General features: G+C 35.5%; 1 protein-coding gene across 1 annotated transcript in view; it reads left to right on the top strand.

Moving 5' to 3' along the window:
* The window catches only part of ADAMTS20 (ADAM metallopeptidase with thrombospondin type 1 motif 20), a 167,425-nt gene extending 142,934 nt beyond the window's left edge, over nt 1-24,491 (top strand). Inside the window, exons 32-39 of the mRNA XM_036457992.2 lie at nt 2,127-2,327; nt 2,975-3,104; nt 3,307-3,401; nt 3,489-3,583; nt 4,116-4,249; nt 5,171-5,262; nt 20,705-20,809; nt 23,115-24,491. Coding sequence (XP_036313885.1) covers nt 2,127-2,327; nt 2,975-3,104; nt 3,307-3,401; nt 3,489-3,583; nt 4,116-4,249; nt 5,171-5,262; nt 20,705-20,809; nt 23,115-23,204 — 942 coding nt within the window. The 3' untranslated portion in view covers nt 23,205-24,491. The remainder of the gene's footprint in view (nt 1-2,126; nt 2,328-2,974; nt 3,105-3,306; nt 3,402-3,488; nt 3,584-4,115; nt 4,250-5,170; nt 5,263-20,704; nt 20,810-23,114) is intronic.
* Nucleotides 24,492-26,196: the final 1,705 nt, after the last annotated feature.

The following is a 26,196-nucleotide window of genomic DNA, read 5'->3' as shown; positions in this document are numbered from 1 at the left end:
TCATTGTTGTAGCTGTTTGTTTTTGCTGGTTTAGCAACTTTCCAGAATTCACTGTAAAGTCTGTATTTCCTATCACATTCAGTCACTGAAGTCTCTGCTTGATTCATTTAAGTTTTCAATTAATGATTGGACAGTGATTCCCTTAGCTACCTGGAACCAATCATCTCCTTTGTCTAGGGCTTCTGTGTGTATGTTTGGGTCCTTTTAACACTAAGCCAGGGAGCTGACAACTCTTCCTTAACCTTAGTCCTGCTTGTACAAGAGCTTTGACGTTGGCCAGAGGTGAGTGTGCAGGCTCTTTCCAGATGCTTCCTGAGCATGTGCAGTCCTGGACATATGAGCAACCCTGTACATATCCATGGCCTTATGGAGTCTGTCGATATATTGAAGCTTTTAAAAGCCCTATGAACATTTCTTCTTGTCCTTCTAAATATATATATATATATATATATATATATATATATATATATATATATATATATATATATATATTTATGAGCCTATTGCTTACCCTAACTGTGATCTACTTCTTCTGGAAGCTTTACAGTTAAACATTTCAACAAGTACCCCTGGAGGGAAAATTCTTTTAGCAGTGGGTAAGCTCCAGTTAAGTTAAATAATGAAAGCCTGGTAAGTGGAGTCTTCTAGAAAACCCACCAAACAGTTCAAATAACAACAAGTCTCTGCAACAGAGTCTTTGAAAGTCTCCCAACCCTGTTCTGCCCCTGTGGCCGCCAGGCTGCTGGGTCCATCATGTTTGTGGGGCTATTGATTTTCAAGGCTACTGTAGAGTTAAAAGGGAGAATGGGGGTAGAACAAGTTAAAACACCACAAAGCTCCCTCTTCGGAGATTTGACCTTGTTTATTGATGCATTTGGTGAATTTTCAGAGTTGTGAAAAAGTTAATTCTGACAAATTTTGCCAGTTTTCTCATAGCTTTATGGAGAAGAGAATCTTCAGAGATCTTTCCTTGGCATTTTTACTCTTCCCCCTGATTCTGTTTTGATGGATGGATTTTTCTCTTTATTATGGGTTATATTTTCTTGCTTTTTGCATAATTGTTAACTTTTAAAAAATTATTTTATTGATTTTAGAGCAGAAGGGAGAGGGAGATAGAGATAGAAACACTAATGATGAGAATCATTAATCAGCTGCCTCCTGCTCACTTCCTCTTGGGGATCAAGCCTGAAACCCAGGCAGGTGCCCTTGACCGGAATCGAACCCAGGAGCATTAAGTCCACAGGCCAATGCTTTATCCACTGAGCCAAACAAGCTAGGGCTGACAGTTAATTTTTTATTGCATATCAGACATTATAAATTTTACTATTTTAGCTACTGGGTAATTTTTATTTCTATACATATCTTTTGACCTTGGCTCTAGAATACATTTATTCTGTCCGAATGCAGTTTGACCCTTTCTTATCTCACTGTTAAGCTTTGTCACATCATACCAGTGCATTGTTTAGGGTTAATTTATTCCCCTCTACTGTGCCAAGACCCTTCTGAGTGTTCCACATGTTGTAGAACACATGTATGTAAGTTTTGCCAGTCTGGCTGGAGGGGCCAGACTATATTTGGTCCCATGTGAGTAATAGATTCAGTCATTTCTATGTCTTTTGATTGGTTCATTCCTTGGCCACAGGTGGTGTCCTCACATGTGTGTACACATTGGTCAGTACTCTGCTATTCCCTAATTAATGTCTTTTATTTCAGGTGAGAACCCTCACATGTTTTATTTCTCCAAAGCTGCATCTATTGGGAGAAAATTTTTCATTCAATTAAGATAGTCTTAGTAGTTTAATGGGAGGGGAAAACAAAACAGACACCACAACTAGACACCATATCTAGCCTGGATATGGATCCTTTCCATTTATTGGTACAACTCTGGGAAAGTTATGTAATGTCTCTGAAACTTTTTTAACTCATCTGTAAGTGAAGCTAGTGAATAGGATTGCTGTGGGTGTAACATTGTATAGTGTGTTTATTTTTATTTATATGTGTGTACACACACACACACATACACACATACACACATATACACACATACACACACACACACACCCCTGGTGAATATTAGGCCTGGTTAAGTTTAAGGATATCTTCTCCGCCTGGCGATTATTTTTCAGTGTGCTGGTAACTGTGGATTTAGTTACCGACAAAGGATTACATATTGCATTGAGATTCAGTCTACTGACAGATATAAACTCCATGAGCTTTGGCCTATAGATTATCGAGAATGCCCTGTGCTGCCTTCGCCACAGGCTTACAAGTGCAATCTAAGGAGCTGTTTGCACATGGCCACTTGGAAAGTTGGAAAATGGAGCAAGGTCAGTGTATAATTATGATTTTAAAACCTTCTGAATGAGACTTTCTAGGTGTGGATGCCTGTGCAGCTGCATGTCTAGCTCGGTCCCAGAATTTTCATACCCCTGTTGTCTAAAAACCACTTACTTTGTTAGTTACTTGTATAACTATCTTATCCCTTTTTCTATGCTTACTATAATCTACTTATATCTATTCCTCTAAAAGCCTTGCACAGTGACTTGCAGTTTGAGTAGATACTTAACTAATGAATATTTTAAGTGAAATAAATCTAATATTTGAGAAATAAAAATTACTTGCACTATAATCCATTTCCAATTTAATGGATAGAAAGCAAGTAAATATTTCTTTCCAAACAGCATATGACAATGAGAACAAACTAAGTAGTCTTAAAAACTAACATTAATAATATTTATCAAGTATTTATAATATAATATTGATATAACTATATGAAATAAATGAAACAAAGCCATTAACTGAGGACTAACAAACTCCTCCCATCTGTGACTGTCCAGTCTATAGGGTATTTTTGTATTTGCAGTAGGTCTAGGCACTATTGTGTTCCAAAAGGACCTAGCCTGAAAGGAGATGTGGATTGACTGGTCTTATTACCCATTATACGCTTTACTTTCAAATTTTACTCTGTTCACAGTGCTCAGTGACTTGTGGAGTGGGGATAATGGAGAGAAGAGTGGAATGCATGGCTGAAAACGGTTGGTCCAGTGACTTATGTTTAAAGCGTTTAAAGCCAGATGCTCAAAAGAAATGTTATGCCAATGACTGTAAGTAACAGACTTTAAAAATCTACCTAGTGTTCCCAAGAGTTTTAATTAAAATTCTGAAAATGAATATTTGCAGTAAATCATATGCCCGCCCAAAATGAAGTGCCTAGTTTTTAGCATAATATTTGCATGATTGAGTTAAAATTATACTGTGTTTTTAATTTGTTCATTGTTGATAAGTTGTATTCACTCATCCTTGAAGGCAAAACATTTACCAGCTGCAAAGAAATCCAAGGGCAAAACAACATTACCGAGGATGGTGACTATTACCTTAACATTGAGGGGAGAATAATAAAGGTATTGTGAACACTTTCACTACTTGACTTTAACACTGACTGTGGACGTTGGGAAAAGCTTTTCTAGGTGTTTGCATTTTCCCTTTAGGTTTATTGTGCAGATATGCACTTGGCGGACCCCAAGGAATATATATCGCTGGTCAAAGGTGAAGAAGACAACTTTTCTGAAGTGTATGGTTTCAGGTAGGAGATGTGTCTTTGGCTTATCAGTGCATTTTTTTTATGGTCCTTCAAGAAAATCAGAAGTCCCAGCAGTCAGAGTGATACTTGAATAGCTTGCAAGTGGGACAAGTAATTCAAAAGCAGGCGGACATATTAGGCTCTAAGTTAGACGTTGCCCATGTCTGTTCGAGCCCAAATATTTGATTGAGTATCAACATGTACTCACAGAGAGATGGGCTCAGAAGGACACTGTGGGTGAGATGAGGGAGAACAGAGAAGGGGAGAATTTAAGAGCTCTGTGTATTTTCATAGAAGTCACATTACTTCCAGTAACAGAAGCTAAGAGATCTAGAGCTGGATTATTTTTCCACCGGTCTTGAATTCCCCATGGATAATTTCATATGTCAACCTTGAGTGATTTTTACTTCTTTCTCATTTAACTTATAGACATTGTCATATTGAAGAGTGTATCTTACCTTCCACTTCCAAAGTTTACCTACACTGTGGGATGGTAGTGGCATCTAATAATGAAAATATTCTAATGTGGTTACAGACTCCAAAACCCATACGAATGTCCTTTTAATGGAAGTAGGAGGCTAGACTGTGAATGTACAAATGACTACCTGGCTGCTGGACACACTGTTTTCAGCAAGATAAGAATTGATCTCACTTCTATGCAAATTAAAAGTAAGTACCAGATCTCTATTTGCAAAATGAAGAGCCTCCCTTTGTTAACTGAAGTCCAACAGTGTGCTGGTATGTATCAGAATAGCTAGGGTATAGTGAACGCCCTAGCATTGGGAAATAGTTACTTAAGTTGCTTTTTAAAGTTATTAGCCATAAACCTCCTCTACAATAACATGGGTGGTAGGGACCTTCATAAAAATGTAGTGGTAATGATAGTGATTGAGATTCATAGTGTCCTTCCAAGATATGACCTTCAAATTGCCCATTACATTAGGGATAACGTTAATATCGTAACATAATTATATAAACTTTTTGTAGGGCTTAAAGTAATTTCAGATTACAATTTGTAAAGCATTTTCCCATAGATTCTCTCATTTAATCTTTTAAACAATTAGTTAAGGCAGAATTGCATCACACTGTTGCAAGTGATGCAATTAATTCCTATTCACAGATCCCAGACTATGGACCTGCTGCCTTTTAGGAAGCAACTTATAGTGTGGTCAAGTCCAAACAGATTAATGAAACCTAATAGACACCCAGGTTGCAGGTACCCAGGTTGTGGGTTCAGTCCCTGGTTGGGGTGTGTGCAGGAGGAAGCCAATCAATGTTTCTCTTTCTCTCTCTCTCTCTCTCTCTCTCTCTCTCTCTCTCTTGAAAGAAAGAAAGAAGGAAGGAAGGAAGGAAGGAAGGAAGGAAGGAAGGAAGGAAGGAAGGAAGGAAGGAGAGAGAGAAAGAGAGAGAGAAAGAAAGAAAATAATTATTTATTGAGAGCCCACTCTATAATTATATAGCATTTTTGCTTAAATTTTAAATTAATTATAAAATGCATTTAAGAAGATAATATGAATACTATGTTTTGCAATGAAGATTGGAAAACATATAGGGTCTCATTGCTAAAGAGTTTTATATATTGCATTCTAGCTACAGACCTTCTATTTACTCAGACACTATTTGGAAGAGCAGTTCCATTTGCCACTGCTGGAGATTGCTACAGTGCTGCCAGATGCCCACAGGTATTTCAGATTTGCTTGTTTCTCCCTCACTGTGAAAAAAAAGTGATACTGTTTCCCTTAACTCATTTTCTTGATCACAATATTATAAGAAACATAAGTAAATAGAAAATGAAAGGCTTCCTATATGAACTTTATTTTAAAGGTTATAGTAAGCTTTGGGTGATTTTTGCCAATGTTGGATTTGTTTGAAAGGTGTAAAACAAAAGTTTCAAGTTGTTCAGATCTTATTTCATCTTCCATGATGCTTTATTATTTTTAATCTTTCCACTAAGTCCATGGAAATGAATGGACATATAGTATAAGGAATGGATCATAAGTATGTGACTTTCTACACTGCTGCAAACATCAGTTACAGTGACCTGGGTCTATAACTTACCAGAATAACTTCCTATCATTTGTGGAATAATACATTTTCACATCTTTATTCTTTTTTTATGCCTTCATTTCCAGAGTTCTCTATACACACCCTTCTATGTTATCTGTGATTTCCAGAATAGAATATGCTTTCTAGAAGACAACATACTAATTTTTTAAAATGTGAACAACATTTTTATGATAAGACTAGAGGCCCAGTGCACGGATTTGTGCACCAATGGGGTCTCTTGGCCTGGCCTGTGGGGATCAGGCTGAAACCAGCTCTCCCACATCCCTCAAAGTGTCCCAAATTGCGAGAGGGTGGTTCTCGAGTGATGCACCCCAAAATTGGGCTCCCTCCCCTCTGTTTCTGGGTGCGTCATCTGAGAACCAGAGCTGCCAAGTCACCACAGCTTGGCAGCTCCTGCATTGAGCGTCTGCCCCCTTGTGGTCAGTGCACATCATAGCTACTCGTCAGAATGTCATAACTATCTGTTGGATGGTCCAATGGTCGCTTAAGCTATAATACAGACAGTTCTCGGTCAATGTATGTTGTTTCGTGGTTACATCGCCATCGCCATCTCCCATTTATTTATTTTAAAAAAAGTTCCATCATTTCAACATATGTGCTTTATGTTTTTTATTATTTATTTACCACAAGTAAGGTCAAGAATTTTTCTTTTTTTTGTTTTTGTTTGTTTTGTTTTGTTTTGTTTTGTTTCACTTCATTACTGCTGTGTATGTGCTCTATGTGAGTGACTTAGGTTCTTATGCAGCTGGGTTCCGACTTACAGTGAAAATCACATTATGTCGTGCTGTAGAAATGAATTTCTGACATAATTCGAGGACCTACTGTATAGATGGAGAGATATAAAGCTTACACAAATATAGCACTGTTAGGTAGATTCCTAGCTAATTAATGCACAAGAGATAGTAATTATAATTTAATATGCCATATTGAAGAAAGTAGCTAATGGTTTGTCATAGCTCTCTGTTCTTGGAATTGTCTATTCACAGTTCTCAATATTGACACAGAAGGTATGCTTATGTTAGAAAAAAAGGGCATTTTCTATGTTAGAGAAGAAAACTTAAAGGAGATAAAAAGACACTAGATCTATGGACTGAACCAAATAAGGTTATAATAAATACGTATGTCTTAGGTCCAGAAATGCAAATTGAACTTGGCAATGTCCTATGAAAGACAGGGGTTTATTCAAGCACTGTAAGTTTGTTATAACTCATGTAGAACATGGAATGATTTATAAACCATCTAATATAATCATAAGGTACCAAAACACAATATTGAGACCAAAATGTTATTTATACTTGACAATGAAATATTATATTTATTTTTAAATTTCTGTTGTGAAAAGTAAATTTTTACTCTATCTAGGAGTAGGAGGTAGAAACCACGAGGGCAAAAGAAGGTTTAAATTATGTCACATAGGGAAAATGAAAAGGGTGTCTAGGAAAGGAGTAGAATGTTATAACTGTCTTTAAATAATTAAAGAGATCCATGAAACAGGTCAGTGTGTTTCATTTCAGGAAACATTAGTAGGGCAGCAAATTCCAGCTCAAGATAAAGGAGGCTTTTCGACTGGGAGAATTATCATAAAGAGACTCCTCCCCCTAAATATGAGGCACAAACCACTAATCTTTGCCTATATTTTTATAAATCAATCTGGAATACTACAACCTTGCCGAACTCATTGTTTAATTGTAATAGGTTTTTATTTTATTTTATTTTATTAGATTCCTTAGGATTTTCTATATACACAGTAATGTTATTAATAAATGAAGATAGTTTTACTCTTTTCTTTGCAACCTGGACACCTTTTATTTCTTTATATTGCCTTATTGTTCTAACCAAAACTCTAATAGTGTTGTATAGAAGTGGTGAGAGTAGACATCCTATTTTATTTGTGATTTTATAGGGGGAAAGCATTTAGTCCATCATAAAGTCTGACATTCTTTTAATATAGGCATTTATAGCTACACAATTTCAATTCTTTCATTGCATCCTTGAAGTTTTAATATCTTGTGTGTTTATTTTCATTAATCTTTTATATTATCACTTATATCTTCTTTGATACATTGATTATTTGTGAATTTCCCAGATTTCCTTCTTGAAATGAAACTGATTTTCATTTTCATTCCACTGTGGTTGGAACACACTTTCTAATATTTAACCCTTCTAATCTATTGAGACTTTTTTTATGACATAGCATATGGCCATCCTGGAAAATGTTCAATGTGTGCTTGGAAAGAATGTATGTTCTATTGTTGGGTGAAGTCTGTCAGGCCTAGTTACAGTCTTGTTTAACTCTTACATTTTCTTGTTTATATTCTGCTTAATAGTCCTATACACTGAAACTTTGCAACTATTATGTTGAATTGTCTGTTTCTCACTTCAGTCTTACTATCAATATTTTTGCTAACTTTGTATTTGATTCATTTACTTTGGGGTTTTATTGTACATGATTATATGTTTATAATTGTCATACTTTTCTGATATATTTCCCTTTGTCATAAAATGTTGCTCTTTAACTGTATTAACTATGTTTTAAAATATAATTTATCTGATAATAGGATGGCCACTCAGCTTGATTATAGTACATGGTATATATGTTTTTATCCCATTTAGTTTTAACCTATTTAAACTTATCTTTGGGTAGAATCCTATATAATAAAGAGGTAATATGCAAATTGACCATCACACCAACATGTGAAATGACTGCCCCCATGTGGTCAAAGATTACTGCCCTCATGTAGACACAAGATGGCTACCACAAGATGGCTGGCAGGGGAGGGCAGTTGGGGGCGATGAGGCCTGCAGGGGAGGACAGTTGCAGGGAACCCAGGCTGCAGGGGAGGGTAGTTTTGGGTAGACCAGGCCTGCAGGGGAAGGCAGTTGGGGAGGACCAGGACTGCAGTGGAGGGCAGTTAGGGGTGATCAGGCCTGCAGGGTAGGGCAGTTGGGGGTGACCAGGCCTGCATGAGAAGGCTATTGGGGGGTGACCAGGCCTGTAGGGTAGACTGTTAGGGGTGATCAGACCAGCAGGGGAGGGCAGTTAGGGTGATCAAGCCTGCAGGGGAGGGCAGTCGGTCCTGGAGGGGAGTAGTTAGGTATTGATCAGGCTGGCAGGGGAGTGGTTAGGGGGTGATCAGGCTGGCAGGCAGAAGCTGTTAGGGGCAATCAGGCAGGCGGGCAGGTGAACAATTGGGAGCCAGCAATCCTGGATTGTGAGAGCGATGTTCCACTGTCCTTGAGGGTCCTAGATTGGAGAGGGTGCAGTCTGGGCTGAGGGACACACTCCTCATACACAAATTTCATGCACCAGGCTTCTAGTCTATTTATATCTTTGTCTTCTATAGAGAGTACTTTCTTGGATCTCTGCCTTTTGATTGCATTGTTCAATGTCATTATTGATATGTCTGAATTTATACTTGCCATTTTAATGTTTGTTTTCTACATATCTTATGTTGTTTTTGCTCCTTCAGTCCTTGACCATTTTCTTTTTCTTTTTTTTTTTTTTTTTAAATATATTTTATTGATTTTGTACAGACAGGAAGGGAGAGAGATAGAGAGTTAGAAACATCGATGAGAGAGAGTCATAGATCAGCTGCCTCTTGCACACCCCCTACTGGGGATATGCCCGCAACCAAGGTACATGCCCTTGACCGGAATCAAACCCGGGACCTTTCAGTCTCCAAGCCGAGGCTCTATCCATTGAGCCAAACTGGTTTCGGCACCATTTTCTTTTTTATTCAATGAATGTTCTCTAGTGTGACATTTTAATTTCCTTAATAATTTTCATTATTTTAACTTTATTTCTTAATGGATGCTCAAGGGCTTACAATGTGCCTCTTAGCAGAATCTACTTCAGATTTATCCTATGTATTTTCTGCGAAATATAAAAACATTAGTCCTCTATATGCTCTATTTCTTCTTCATTTTGTGTGTTGTTTGTTAAACACGCACATCCTACATATGTAACAAATCAAAAGCATTTTTATAATATTACTCTATATATGAATTTATGTTTTTAGAGAAAGTAAGGGAAGAAATGAAAAAAATTACATATCCATAGTTTTTTTTTTTAAGGAATCTTTTATTTAACATTTCTGATTCTCTTCATTTCTTTCTATAGATTTGATATCAGCTGGTGTCATTTTCTTACTCTAAAACAGCTTTGTTTCCACCTGCCTCATTTGTGCCATTATGATCAAGTATATTACAGGATAATAGTACAATTATGTATGTATTGGTTTATAGTAATTGCTTTTTAAGTCAGTTAAGAGAAAAAAAAGAAATACACAATTATAGTGTCTTTCATAATTACCTTTCCCAGTACTCTTTGGTTGTTTTGTGTTGATTTGTATTAATGCCTGATGTCACTTGATTACAACCTAAAATTTTTCCTTCACTATGTCTTGTAAGACAAATCACACTTTTGTTTAAACGCCTTTATTCTTGAAAGATTGATTTTCTTGTTATAAAATTTGTGATTTATAATTTTATTTCTCAGCACTTTACACACTTGATCTTAGCCAAAAGGCCGAGAAGCGATGTATTTCTCAGCACTTTAAATATGTCATTCACTGTCATTTGGCTTCTAGATAAACAATAGAAGGCAACTATCTTTTTGGGGTTCCATGTATGTGGTCATTTTTCTCTCCATGCTTTCTCTAGATATTTTTTCTCTAGATATTTGAATGTGGATCTCTTTGTATCTACCCAACTTGGAATCTATTGAGCTCATTTGATGTGTAGACTAATTCATTTCATCAAATTTGGAAAGTTTTTAGCCATTATTTCTTCAAATATATTCTTTCCTCCTTTTTCTCCTCGCCTGTTAGCACTCCTATTATGCATATGTTGGAGCACTTAATGGTATCCTATTTTCTCTGAGCCGGTTTATTTTTCTTGATTTGTTTTTTCTCTTGGTTCTTGAGATTGTATCATCATTATTGATATTTTTTCAAGTATACTGATTTTTTATTCTGCCAATCTGTTGTTTGAGTCAGTCCAGTGAATTTTTTATTTTGGTATTGTACTTTTTAAATCATTTAGAAAGCTATGAATATGTAATTTTTTCATTTCCTCTCTTACATTCTCTAAAAACATAAATTCAGCTCTTTTTATAATTTGTATCTTTACTGATATTTTCTATTGGATGAGACACTATCATAACTTCCTTTACTTTTTTTAAACATGGGTTTCTATAGTTTGTTGAACATATTTATATTAGCTGCTTTAAAGTCTTTATCTGTCTGACATCTGAAGCCTCTCAAAGTTTGTTTCTATTGCTTTTTGCCCTGTATGTGTGTCATCCTTTCCAGTTTGCTTGTTGAAAGCTGGGCATTTTAGATAGTATCCATAGTTGCTAAAATATATAAAGTCTCCCCTATCTTCTAGGACCGTGGTTGGCAAACTTCGGCTCTCGAGACAAATGCGGCTCTTTGGCCCCTTGAGTGTGGCTCTTCCACAAAATACCATGGCCTGGGCAAGTTTATTTTGAAGAAGTGGCATTAGAGAAGTTTAAGTTTAAAAAATTTGGCTTTCAAAAGAAATTTTAATCGTTGTACTGTTGATATTTGGCTCTGTTGACTAATGAGTTTGTCAACCACTGCTCTAGGACTTAATTTTGTTTGCTTGCTTATTTGTTTAGTTCTTTGGCTAGACTATCTCAGTGACATGTATTTCCTGTGCAGTCTTTGTAATTATTACTCAGAGGGTGCAGCTCTGAACATGTACACGGTCATCATGATTCTCCTGGAATGGCAGGTTTTTTTTGTTTTGTTTGTTTTTGTGTTTTTTTGTTTGTTTGTTTGTTTTGTTTTTTTTGTTTGTGTGTGTGTGTGTGTGTGTGTGTGTGTGTGTGTGTGTGTGTTTTTTTTAAGCTGGGCTCTTTGTCCCTTTTTCTGACTCCTCTTTAAAAATTTATAGTTTTTCTGCCTCTGTAGATATCACACTCAGCTCTTAGCCTCCACTAATTGCTAGATGATTGGTCTATGCTAAATTACTCCATGGATTGATCCATTTCAAGCTTTTTGGCCAGAGTAGTCTTGTAGGTCAGTCAGTCTTTAAGGTCAGGTATACTTTTTTTTATATACAGTTTTATCATTTGTACAGATTCATGTTACCATCACCATAATCAGACCTCAAGATGAGCCCATCTTAGCTGTCCCTTTCCCTGTTTCTCTCTGTTAAATTTTAATTTGATCTAACACTTTGCTTATTACTCCAATAAGCTATCACCATCCTCCTAACTGTGCACCACTAAAATTGTGTTTACAACAGCATCTTTAGGCTTGAAATTCCCCATGCTCTGTCCCAAATAAGCTCAGTCCCTTTAGAAAAATCCTTGGCACTTTTTGTTTTTACAACTTGATTCTCTCCCAAAGAAGAAGCCTTTGACCAATTCTGTGTATCTAGAGACCTGGCCCACTTCTCAGAATTAACATTCCCATTAAATAAGCACGCGACTAGGTCACAGTAATGCCTATACTCTTAGCTTGTCCTTCTCAGCATGGAACCTCTTCCCCAACAGTTACTTCCCCCACAGTTACTTGAGTGGGATGCCTCGGGCCTTGTGCTTTTGGCCTGCCTGCCTGGGGTAGCTTCTGTGTTCTGTGAGCAAGGCTTGAGTGACAGGAGGAAGCTCAGACTTTCAGCCACGCTTGCCTTTACTACATCTTCTGTAGCACAGAGCAGAATGATATGGGAAGTGCTGGTGTCTTGCTTTCCTGGGAAGAAAATGCACTTCTAACCGGAATCTGGGGAAAACAAAGTCCTGTGTTCTTTTTTGTTCTTTTTAAAAATTTCTTTATTGAGTAAGTTATTACATACATGTCCTCATTTCCCTGTTACCTTCCCCATTCCCCAACTCATGACTTCACCGCACTCCCCCCCCCACATGTCTGTGTCCATTGGTTAGGCCTACATGCATGCATACAAGTCCTTTGGTTGATCTCTTCCCATTACCCCCACCTTCCCTTACTTTCCCTCTGAGGTTTGACAGTCTGATCCATGTTTCTCTGTCTTGAATCTGTTTTTGTTCATCAGTTTGTGTTGTTCATTATGTTCTATAAATGAGTGAGATCACACAATTCACCATAGCTTAGATTTAGAAACAGCCTAAGTGCCCATCAGTAGATGAGTGGATTAAAAAACTGTGGTACATCTACACAATGGAATACTATGGTGCAATAAAAAAGGAGTCCTTACCATTTGCAACAGTATGGATGGAACCGGAGAGCATTATGCTAAGTGAAATAAGCCAGTCAGAGAAAGTCCAATGTTCTTCTCTGTACCCATCAAGGGTATAACCCTCACTTGTTGAGGTAGGAGGAGGAGAAGATGGGTCATTGTTAAAAAATCACAGAGCTTCACTGTTCTTACCTAGAGTTCACAGATTTTTTTTTTGGGGGGGGGGGGCATAAATATTTCTCTATTATATAACCTTAGGACAATCTCCAGAGACTTTAAATGGTTATTATAACTTATAATTTTTCTCATCTATGATTATTTAACTGGCTATCTTTTTAAAGGTAGCTAACTTTTCAGAGGAATCTCATTTAATCTTTGAGGCTAGTTAGCTGGACTCACACCCATTTTTCTCCTTCCCTACTCCAGTCATATTGGTCTACCTCCCAGCTGGAGACTCCCTGATCAATATCTTCTAGTCAATTCTTTTCCCAGGGCTTTTCTTACCCTTTGAACTTCCCTTTCTGAAGTCTGATACTATGTCCTTTGGACACCTGTTCTAAAGTCAAGGAGGGTAATATAAAACGTCTAGAATTCTAAACAATCTTTTCCCTCACATATGGATTTTTAAAAATAACACTTTCATTGTGACCCTCTTAACTGGAGAGTATTCATCCTCCAATGAGCAACACATGTGAAGACCGGTCAACTTTATCCAACATCTCATCCTATTTCTAATGTATGCCTTTTGGTCATTTACTTGATGTAATTAGAAGGAAGTCAATTGAGAATGCTTCCTAGAGATGTGAAGAATGTACTACAAGATCTCACAGATGCCATAACTTTGGGAAGGCCACCAAGTTCTGGGACTCTGGTTTTTGCATTACATGTTGCATTGAGTAAGGTCTGGTCAATGAGACAATGCAATTTATAGGAGACTGATATACAAGTAAATCATATAACTTTCAAGTGGAATCAAAACTCCTGTTATCTTATTAGTGAACTTTCCTTATAGGAAATAACAGAAAGCTAATTATCAACAATATTTCTCAGTGAGTGTGGAATAAGAGGTATTAGCACAATCAGGTTTTAAAATAAGACAGCAATGCCCATTCATTTCATGTAACTGTATTCCTCCCTACAGTATCTTTAGAAAATTATACAGTTGTAAACTATGTAATCCTAATTTATAATTGGAGAAACACAACACTCTATGTTAATAACCTGTCCAGTGTTGTTGAGAAAGTCAGAGGCAGAACCAGTACAATAAAATACTCTCTGCCCATCAAGGTGAGATGCTTCCCTCTCATAGTTCTCTAGCCATTTGTGGAATACAAAACTCAGTTCCAAAATTAGACATTATTGGGCAAAGATATAAGCTGCCAAAAGGAGCTATACTCATTCAGTCTTTATTCAACTGCCTGAGGTTACTGTTACAAAAAATACACACTGCCCTACATTCTTAGAGATGTTCTGTCAAATATATAAACCAGATTCTGTGTTGAGTTACACAGCATTTGCATGGATACTCTCCAGATGTTTGATGTCACAGAAAGAAGTTATTCTGTTTGGGATTCATCAAAACCACATCCTTTGTGTTTGCATATGACAGGGTACCCCAGGACATGAATGCTAAAAAGAGAAGGGACACATATGGCAGTCTTTAGGGAAAATAAACTTTGCCACGTTGCAATATAAGATGAAGTTTAAGGAGTGTGGTGTGACATTAGAATGCATATATCAAAAGTGAAATAAAGTAGTACTTTTTACAGAACCACAAAAATTTTAAAAAGTGTATCCTTTTAGCTGTTTTGTAATTAATATTGATTACATAAGAGCAAGAGAACCACATTCAGCCAATGCCAGTGGATCGTGGCCAGCATTCATTTTGAGTATTCAGAACCCATTGTAAACTATTTTTGAACTTGTATTCTTTATTATAAGAGTGTAGATCTAACCTTTTAATTATTTTAGATCTTCTTTTTCATTCTTGTTGCCTACTTGATCTGTCTTGTTACTAAAAGTGATATAGTAAAATTTCCTACTATCAGGTTGTTCTTATGGCCTTTGTGAATCTCTTTCTCTTTTTTTTTTTTTTTTTTTTTTTTTTTTTTTTTTTTTTTGTCTATGACATAGTGTGTAGTTGGGTTTTGTTTGCAATCCAATTGGAAAATTTTTTTCTTTAAGTGATGTCATACCCATTCACATGAAATACATTTTTAATAACATGCAATAAAATTGCCTTTTTTGGTATACAGTTTTAACATAGATAGGTACAGATTCATGTTACCATCACCATAATCAGAATATAGAACAGTTCCCTTCCACCTTATTCTCGGTAAACTCTGTTGCTATAGTTTTCCCTTTTCTGAAATGTCACACAAATGTCATAGAAATAGAATCATACAGTATGTAACCTTTTGGGATTGGTTTTCTTCACTCAATATAATGTCTTTGATATCCATCTGTGCTGTTGTATGCTATCAATAATTTGTTCCTCTTTAATTGCTGAGAACTATTCCATCATATGGGCATCTTATAGTTGTCCCACAGTTTGTCCATTCATCCATTGGAAGAAAATGGGTTAACTGTTTTGGAGATTATGAATACATCTGATATGCACCTTTATGTACAGGTTTTTGAACATACATTTTCATTTCTCTAGGATACACACCTATGAGTAAGATTGTAGGGTTATATGGTATGTGTATGTTTAACATTAAAATAAATTGCAACACTGTGTTATAGAGTAGCTGGACCATTTTATATTCCCAGCAGCAAAGATTAAAGTGCCTGTTGCTTTGCTTCCTTGTCAGCACTTTGTATTGCCAAGCTTTTTGTTTCCCCCATCTTCAGTTGTATCTCCTGGTGGTTTTAATGTGCACTTCTTTGATGACTGATGGTGTTATGCATATTTTTGTGTTTGTTTGCCATTTTTATATCCTCCTTGGTGAACTGTGTGTTCATGTCTTTTGTTCATTTTAAAAATAAGGTTGCTTCCTGTTTAGTTTTGAAAGGTGTTTAGAATTCTTGATACAATTCTTTTGTTGGATAGGACATTTACAAACATTTTCTCTTTATCTGAGCCTTATATTTTCTTTCTCTTAAGTGTCTTTCAAAGAGGAAATTTTAAATTTTAATAAAATTCAAATTTATTATTTTTTTCTTTATGGGTTATGCACTTAGTATCAAATTTAAGAACTCTTTGATTAACTCAAAGCTACAGAGATTTTTTTCCCTATGTTTTACTTTACATTTAGACCTATGATTGATTTTGAAGTCTGAGAAGGCTTTTGAATATAGATATCCAATTGTCCTAACACCATTTGTTGAAAATACAATTAATTGTCTTCCCACTTTGTCAAAAATCAATTGACATATTTATAAGTATCTATTTCTGGACTCTCTATTATCTCACATTGATCTACATATCTCTCTTCTCACCAACACAGCACTGTCTTGGTTATGATACTTTTTTAATGAGCATTAAAAGAAGTCAGTGTGGTCCTTCAACTTCATTCTTTTAAAAAATTTGTTTAACTTTAAATGTTTGTCTTTCCTTATACATTTTTAAAATCAATTATTTATGCTTTAGCTGGTTTGGCTTAGTGGATAGAGCATCAGCCTGCGGACTGAAGGGTTCCGGGTTCCATTCTGGTCAAGGGCACGTGCCTGGGCTGCAGGTTCAATCCTCAGTAAGGGGCGTGCAGGAGGCAGCCAGTCAATGATTGTCTCTCAATCAATAAAAATATATTTTTACAAATAAATTATTTGCATTACATCTCTAGGTCTAGATCCCATTTATATTAAAACATACAACACATTTTAAACTTGTAAAACAATGATGGAATGAGCACACAGGTCAGTCAAAGAAGTGAAACAGAGTAAAACTTGCATCTCCCTGTATGTTTCTCCTCTATCTTATATCCGTAACTACTTTTTTCTTTGGTGGAGCCAATTACTCAAAGGCAAATACTTCACATTCTTAAATTCATGGTTCTTTTGAATTGGCTATCAGAATTCTATTGATACTTCTTTAATATTTTTTATTTTGTACATTCACTTGATCTGCAATATTATATTAGTTTCAGGTGTACAACATAGCCATTAGATGTTTATATAGCTTACATTGTGATCACCGTTAAGTCCGATTCTCGTGACGCCATACCTAGCATTTACAATTTTACTGACTATTTCCTATGCTGTGCTTTATATCCCTCTGACTCTTTTTATAACTGGCAACCGTTAGTTTGTTCTGTTTCTGTGAGTTTGTTTATTTTGTTTCTTTGATTCCACATATAAGTGAAATCATATGGCATTAGTCTTTCTCTGATTTACTCTGCTTGTTCCTCTCAGTCCATCCACATTATCACAAATTATGATTTCCTTCTTTTTATGACTGAGTAATATTCCATTTTACATGTGTACCAACTCTTTTTTTTTATCCATTCATCTATCAATGAGCATTTAGGTTATGGCCATATCCTGACTATTGTAAATAATGCTTCAGTGAACAAAGGGGTGCATATATTTTTGAATTAGTGTTTTGGATTTCTTCAGATAAATACCCGGAGTGGAATTGCTGGGTCAAATGGTAGTTCTAGTTTTAACTTTTGAGGAAACTCTATACTGTTTTCCTCAATGGCTGCACAATTTATAATTCCAACAGTGCACAAGAATTCCCTTTTCTCCACATACTTACCAACATTTGTTTGTTGATTTATTGATGATAGCCATTCTGACAGGTGTGGGGCAATATCTCAGTGTGGTTTTAAGTTGCATTTCTCTGATGATTAGTAACATTGAGCATCTTTTCATATGTGTATTGGCCTTCTGTATGTGCACTTTGGATAAATGTCTATTCAGTTCCTCTGTTGTTTTGATTACTATATCCTTGGAGTATAGTTTGATTTCAGGTAGCATGATACTTCCCAATCTTTGTTCTTTATCAAGATTGTTGTGGCACCATATAAATGTTAGGTTTATTTGTTCTAGTTCAGTGAAAAAGGTATCATTGGTATTTGGTAGGGATTGCATTGAATCTGTAGATTCCTTTGAGTAGTATGAACATTTTAACAGTGGTAAGAATTTTACTTCTTTTTTGAAAATATATTTTATTGATTTTTTACAGAGAGGAAGGGAGAGAGATAGAGAGCTAGAAATGTTGATGAGAGAGAAACATGGACCAGCTACCTCTTGCACACCCCCTACCGGGGATGTGCCCGCAACCAATGTACATGCCCCTGGCTGGAATTGAACCTGGGACCTTTCAGTTCGCAGACCTACGCTCTACTGCTGAGTCAAACCGGTTTCGGCAAGAATTTTACTTCTTATAGTGGCCTCCTCTAAAAAAATGTTGAGTAGAAGCGGAGGTAAACTTATACTACTTTTGAAAAACATTTTTTATGCAGTTCCTATGTTGAACTAATTTTTCAAGTTAAAAACTAGGTTTGAGGAAGTTTTACATTTTAATCTTAAATGAAGTATTTGGAATGGAATTATTACTTAATAATTTTACTTAATCACTTATTACTTCTGAAGTCTCATAGGAATGTACCATTATCATTCTCATGGCACTTATAATTGTCATGTAACATTTTAAGGCACACAGCATAATGATTTGATTACTTATATATTGTAAAATTATTTCTACAATACATTTAATCAACATTTATCACCTCATATAGACACAAAATCTTTGTTCTTGTGATGAGAACTTTTAAGATCTGTTCTCTTAGTAACTTTCAAATATACAATACAGTATTGTTAACTATACTTATCATAGTGACCATTACATCCTCAGAATGTATTTATCCTAAAACTGAAAGTTTGTATCTTTTGACCACCCTTATCCATTTCCCCACGAATGTTTTTCACTCATCAGATTTATAGATATCTGTCTCCACCAGTACTTGACACCAGGTTGGCCACTCCATTCTGACTGAGTGAAATGTATTTCACCTCTAGCAATATCATCCCAAATTTTAGATGAATTGCTTTCTCATTTCTTTCAGATTGTATTATATTGCTTTTTAACAAGGAATAAAAAAATTTTATGAAAATTAGTCCAGAGAAATGGAAAAACAGGTTGTCATTTCATTAACACAGTCAGTTGGGTCTAGAAATAGTGAAGTTGCCTGTCAGCTGTTTTCCTTTCACTTCCAGTGTCTATATATTTGAATGCTTCCAAGCAACCTTGAGCAGGGAGGAAAAGAATAAATAGAAGAATATAATATTTGGTTTTGAAATTATCACATGGCCCAACCAGGACACTCAGTAAGTGGCTGGTGATAGGAAACTTACCTCACATATTTCCATTTTTAAGAAATGTTATTTGGTGAGAAGCCTATTTATTAACATCAGATGGAGGAATATAGTGCAAAATTATATCTGATTGACTAAATAATAGAATGTATCCTTAGAATTAGTTCTCATTCAAGTATTTGCCAATTACATATTAATGTGTCTACTGTTATTATCACTCATTATAGAGTATGAAGATTTTAGATGTATATATCTTTACTTTTTGAATTCATCATTCAAAAGCACTTACTGAGTATTAATGTAGTTCCACTTCTGGGCTCTGAGAATACAGCAATGAAGCAAAGATACTGTTCATATTTTACATTTCATAACCAAATGATACATGTAATAAGTTTTCTTTGGAATTTATCGAAATCAAATTGTTTCTGTTAGGGATAAAATTCTTCATTTTATCACTGTATTAAAATGTATTTGAATCTCTATTTTGGTTTTTAAATATGAAATATAAATATAAATATAAAGATGGCTCAGAAAACAAAATAAATAAACTAAATTGATATGTATTTGTTTTTTTAGCAATAGTATTAATTCATATTATAAATATATTTAAAATTCATTTAGCCCTTCATTCACATAATATAACCCCCAGTGTTTTATTAGTCTTATTCAAAATTCATGAGTCTTTTCCACAGGATATTGTGATGTGCTCCCAGAATGTCTTAATATTTGTATGCGTATTGAACATTGGCAGCAGATGTAAATTAGCATTAAGTACTCTTCTCAATGTATAATTCTGTATTGCAAAGTTATGTAAATGTGACACATATTTTATGCATTTTTCTCAGTTAAAGTTTAAATATTAATGGAGATAGAAATATTTTTACTTCGTTGGTTCTGTTTCTTGAAAAGAATTAGATCATATAGCCACTAGGGGGCTCACACACCACGTGTGTAAAGCATGTGGCATCACCTCCACATACTCTTGTGGTACTTACAAAGGACGTAACAGCTGGGACAAGAAATAATACCACATTCAGTTGTTTTATGTGGTGGATTAGGGCCTAATATTCTTAACACCAAAGATATACAGTGCACAATTATATCTGATTGACTAAATAATAGAATGTATCCTTAGAATTAGTTCTCATGTAAGTATTTGCTAATTTACAGTAACAGAAAAGTCATCAAACCAGGTGTAGCTTACCAGGGAAGTTAGCAACTAGAGGTCAGAAACCGTACTAGGAGAAATGTTCAAGTCTGGAGGAGGTCCCGCTATCAGGACTAGCCAGCTGCTACAGGAACACTGGCCCTAGCTGTCAAGTCTTAGAGTCCAAGGGATGGGCAGATTTACTTTCGCACCAACAATGATATGTGGTATTAATTCACTTGTCTCTCATATGAGAAGACTTGTCATCAATTTAAATTTGATTTTTAGCTGCTTCATTTTCTTTATAGCAAGGCTGTGTTAATATTCTTTCATTTTTATAAAGAAAACCCTTAACAAGCAATTTGAGCCCTTTCTTATATAACTCACATTCAAGTGTTTCCAATCGAGAGCATTCTTGAACATTTGATAACTTCCATCTATTTTTGTTTTCTTTTGTTTACACCCAGGGACGGTTCAGCATTAACTTGGCAGGAACTGGGATGATGATACCCAGCACTGCAAGGTGGCTGGCTCAGGGTAGCTACGCCTCTGTCGTCATACACAGGTCACAGGTAAGTCCTGCTGGCCCGGGAAGGCTTTCTGAAATACATCTGTGCGGTGAACTTGCATTAAAGGGCCTCTACCTCAATGTAGAGCTATATGAGGTTGGTGACTGGGTTATTGTATTTAGTGGAATATAACATTAATTTATGAAATTATGGAATAGGGTTCATTTTTATTGATGTGCATAAATATATATATATATATATATATATATATATATATATATATGTATGTATATGTAAATTCTTGTACAGGCTATAGGTATCTGAGCATGAATAGTAATGTCAGGGCATATAGATTTTATCCAGCTCAAGTTTAGGGCTAATGACTTGAAAGGCAGGTACTTCAGATAGAGGTAGTGCTTTTAACTTGAATGGTTTGTAGGTTTTAATGTTTCAAAGTGAAAAGTAAGTTTTGGGTTTATTTATTTCATTGCATTGATTTAGTGATGGGATGGTGCTACAGCCATTTGTCATTTAAAAACATAACCTCTATAGACTTTAAGTCTATTTTTATGGTTTTATACATATTTCCCTTCATCTATATAGAAAGCATTGTTATTTGCGTTCACCTCTAACACATACAGCATGGGCCAAAAGTAGATTCTCAGTGGTTTGTATAAAAAATAATACAAAATAAACTGTTTCATGTACCCACAACTGTAAACCTACTTTTGCCCTTCCCTGTACATTCTCTAAAATAGAATCCATTTAATTTCGCTGCTGGTACGAAGTGCTAGCACATACACTGTAGGAGGTGGCTCCTATTAGAGTTACCATGTCTTAGCATGGCTCTCTACATAGTAAATTAGCATCTACATTATAACTGTTACCACTTTCATTGTACATAAATCAATACCACCAATAGCCCCTACCTACTGCTTTGATTGTTTTCTTTTGATAAAGACTAAATAATAGAATGTATCCTTAAATACATTTCTGCTATGCGCCTACTTTTATGAATATTTGTAAAGAAATTCAATTTTTTATACTATAGAATTTAAACATTCTATTTCTGAAGACTGAAATTGCTTTAATTAATAAAGAATTAAACTTTTGTTCTGCATATTGGTAAGCAGTAGGCTTTTAAAACATATTGAAAATAAAGAGCTATTTGCATGTGGCATTTTTAGGTCTAGCCCATTTTGGTAGAAGAATGGAAATAAGTTAATTAAAATGTATTCTGAACAGGTATATTCATAGAGCTCAATGAAATATTCTGACCTTATTTATCCAGCTTTTAAATCTTTTTTTTGTTAAATGTGAAGATTGAACTCTAGCTGACATCACCAGTAGATATGAATATCTTATGCAATCATTCCTTTTGCTTCTATTTAATTCTATTATAAAGATTAACTGAGAATTTCTCCCTTAATCAAAATATTACATGAGGTTTTTCCTGAAATCTGATGTGAAACTGAAACCAAAATATACTTATGGGAATGCAGACACAATATATTTAACCAAGGTTAGGTTTTTACTTAATCTGGGATATAAAAATATGTAAATTGGAATTTTTACTTCCATTCCCTTTTTTCTGCTTACTCAGATTCTTGAGAGTTAAAAAATTTTTGAAACAAAAGTCAACTCTGAAAACCCCTGAACTCAAAACATCCATCCCAAAATGTCCCAGGAAACCTCCCTCTTTAGGTTAAAAGAAAAAAACACACACAAAAACAACAATAACAAAATAACTTTACTTTTACCTTTCCAAAAAATGCAGGAGTTTAAATTATTTTTGCCTCATCCAATCAAAATGTTTTCAATTTTTTGTGTTTTTTTACTTTTGGACTTAAAAATGGAAGGCAGTCCAGAAAGAACATCTATCTTGTCCTGACCATGCCTTTCACCCACCTCTGACCATCATTTCTCTGTGAATAGCTTTGCTTTTCTAAAACAAACAAATAAATTAATAAATTAATAAATTAATTAAAAAAATAAAAGGAAAACATAAAGTTCTCTTCTAATGATTACTTTCAGTCCAATTTTCCCCACTTGTATACTTTTCTTCAGGCTGTATTTCTATAAATATATTTTATTTAGTCTATGGAAATCTTAAACTCACTAAAGCAAATAGATGCCTAGATGAAAAATATGTGGATTGAGATGAATCATTTAAATTATAGAGAGGTATAAAATAATTATTAAGAAGCTAATGTGTATCTCAGGTGGGTTATCTCATTGCCATAAGCCACCCATCCTGTCATGGCATTTACCTCAAGTGTAACTGTCATAGGAAACCTTGGCTAATTGGCTTTTTCTGTCTCGTGCATGTGTTCGATTCTCCTGTATTTCTGCCCCTTCCTATTTTCAGGATGGAACCAAAGTCTATGGCAGATGTGGAGGGTTTTGTGGAAAGTGTGTTCCTCACCTGATGACTGGTCTCCCAATTCAAGTGATCTGAGCATTCAGAAGTGAGAAGTACATCCCAAAGAGGAGACAGTCTTCGAATCTGCAAATAACCGGTGCTTGTTTCTTTCATCTTCCCTTCCTGAGATTTCCGTGTCCAAAAGGTCTGTGACTTTGTTTAGGGTGCTCACCAGGTAGTCAAATCCCCACTTAATTTTTTCAAGGCCTTCAACTTAATAGGTATATAACTCTAATCAGGATATTTTTTAAAGTACATAATTTATGGTAGAATATCCAGGGATGTCTGAATGAATTATACTAAGATAATGTTGCAGTTAATAGCTTCGACTGGACCACAGTTAAACCTATAAACAAACATGTAAATCTCTACTCAATATCCTACTATACAATGAAATGTTTGTTCTGCTTGTTAAGTGGAAAATGAACTTATTTAAAACTACCATAAATGTTATTTCATGTCAGGTGAATAGTAGTAAATCAACAGTTACTTCAAAAGAGTACATAGCCATTATACTTACTGATACAGCATAGGTACCTTGTTTTATATTCCTTTAATTGTGAATTATGGTGCTTCAAATTTTAAAAATCCTAAAAATGTGTGCTTGGGTTAAATACTAAATAACTTTTGTGGGTATAATACAAAAGAAAGTATAATGTAGTAGAATTTTAAAACACCTACCTCTAATTTAATGTGTATGCTCTCTATGTCTTTATAACTCTTACATGTGTATATATCTATTCTTAAAAATCTATTTTCTCAAAGTTTATAATGTATTTTATTAAATATAGAAGTGAGAATTATTGAAATTTTGAAGATTCAATAAACAAAATTATTTTTACATGTGCAAAATTTGCATTAGAGATGTTCATGTTATTTTATATCCAAGATTTCTCAAAGCTGGAACATAAAAGATAGTAAAAATTATCTATCCCTGGACAAATTCTTAGGTATGAAAAAAATTTTAGGTGGATAATTGTGTATTATATAATAATGTGGTTTTAAACTAATCATAGACAAATAATATTTTTCTATGAAAACCTACTAATAAAATTTTATGAATTAATAATAGAATATTAATTTTACCCACAAAGTTTCCCCCCAAACATTTATTAGAGGTATATTGTACCATATAAGGTACTAAAGCAATTTTGTGCCAATGTGGCTAAGTATTTAGGGATCTCTGTATCAGAAATAAAGTATTTTGCACTATGTGCCTTACATCAGTTACAAACATTAATATGAAATGTGTAACATTTGCTATAAATGTTTTTATTCATAATTAAAATCTTTAAATTTATAAACATTTAAATAATAAAAATATTTGTGTTATACAATAACACCATGTTTTCATTTTCCTTCTTTAAGAATCCTTCACTAAAAAAAGTCTGTGGATCTTTTCAATTACTTCAGAAATTCTAAGGAATTTTTAATTGAAATTATTGCACTTGGGATGGAAACAGCTGTTCACCCTTCTGATGGCAAAGGGAACATGGGCAGGAGGCTGACAAAAACTTAGAATGCCTTTAAAAAGCTTCCATTCATACAAGGGTTACCACTGCATTTATATGTAATGATGCAAGAAAGTACACTATAGATAGATAGATAGATAGATAGATAGATAGATAAATAGATATAGATACAGATATATATTATAATATACATATATGTTATATGCTATATGTATATAAAGTATAGTGTGTATATATAGTACATATAGTACATATAGTTCATATATATATATATAACATATAGTTCTTTGTTTGCCCCAGGGATTCATGTATGTGTGTGTGTGCGCGTGTGTACTAGTGTGGCCCAGTGCACAAAATTTGTGCACGGGAGGGGGGTGTCCCTTAGTCCAGCCTGCACCCTCTCCATTCTGGGATGCCTCTCACAATCCAGGACTGCTGGCTCCAACTACTCCCCAAAATGCTTCTGCCTGCCAACCTGATCACCCCCTAACCAGGCGTCTTCAAATTACGGCCCGCGGGCCACATGCGGCCCGCAGAGGAGTCTGATCCGGCCCGCCAGGTTTTTTGGGCAGTGAGCGCAGCCGAGGTGTTACAGTAGGAATTAGTAGTTCATATAGTCCGGCCCTCCAGCTCTCTGAGGGACCGTGATCTGGCCCCCACTTTAAAAAGTTTGAGAACCCCTGCAACCAGTCCCCTGCCAGCCAGATCTATGCAAAACTGCTCTCCTGATGGCCTGATTGCCCCTAACTGCCCTCCCCTGCCGGCCTAGTCACCACTAACTTTCCTCCCTTGCCAGCCTGGTTGCCCCCAACTTCCCTCCTGTGCAGGCCTGGTCCCCCATCCCCAACTGCCCTCCCCTGCAGGGCTGGTTACCCCCAACTTCCCTCCCCTGCAGGGCTGGGACCCCTTAAGTGCCCTCCCTGTGTGAGCCTGGTCCCCCCGTCAACTGCCCTCCTCTGCTGACCCAGTCACCCCTTACTGCCCTCCCCTGCAGGCCTGACCACCCCCCAACTACCATCCCTTTCAGGCCTTTGTCCCTCCCAACTGCTCTCCCCTGCTGGCCATCTTGTGGTGGCCATCTTGTGTCCACATGGGGGCAGCCATCTTGTGTGTTGGACTTACAGTCAATTTGCATATTACCTCTTTATTTGATAGGATATATCCTTAACCTATCACAATATATGTCAAGTGTTATAAACTCTGAATTTATTTTCATATAAATTTTTGCCAATCAAGTGTCTTTTAAAATTTCTGTCCCTCTTTATTCTTTCTTATAGATCTAAGTTTCTATTATTTCTTTTAGTGTGAGTTGGCTGACACAAATCCAGTTTTTATTTATCAAAATGTTCATAATTCACCTTCACATTTTTAAACTTATACCTATAAATGTTGATATAATTTAATGCTTACAAAAAATTGCAAGAATAGTACAAATAGCTACCATATGTCATTCAGCTAGAATCACGAATTTAACATTTTGTCACATTAGCTACATCATTCTCTTTTTTTAGATCATGGTGCATGAATTCGTGCACACGTGGGTCCCTTGGGGGGTG

Source organism: Pipistrellus kuhlii, unplaced genomic scaffold, assembly GCF_014108245.1.
Source record: "Pipistrellus kuhlii isolate mPipKuh1 unplaced genomic scaffold, mPipKuh1.p scaffold_m20_p_3, whole genome shotgun sequence".
Lineage (NCBI taxonomy): Eukaryota > Metazoa > Chordata > Mammalia > Chiroptera > Vespertilionidae > Pipistrellus > Pipistrellus kuhlii.
The sequence above is the reverse complement of the archived record's forward strand: the minus strand, read 5'-3'. Positions and strand labels throughout refer to the sequence as shown.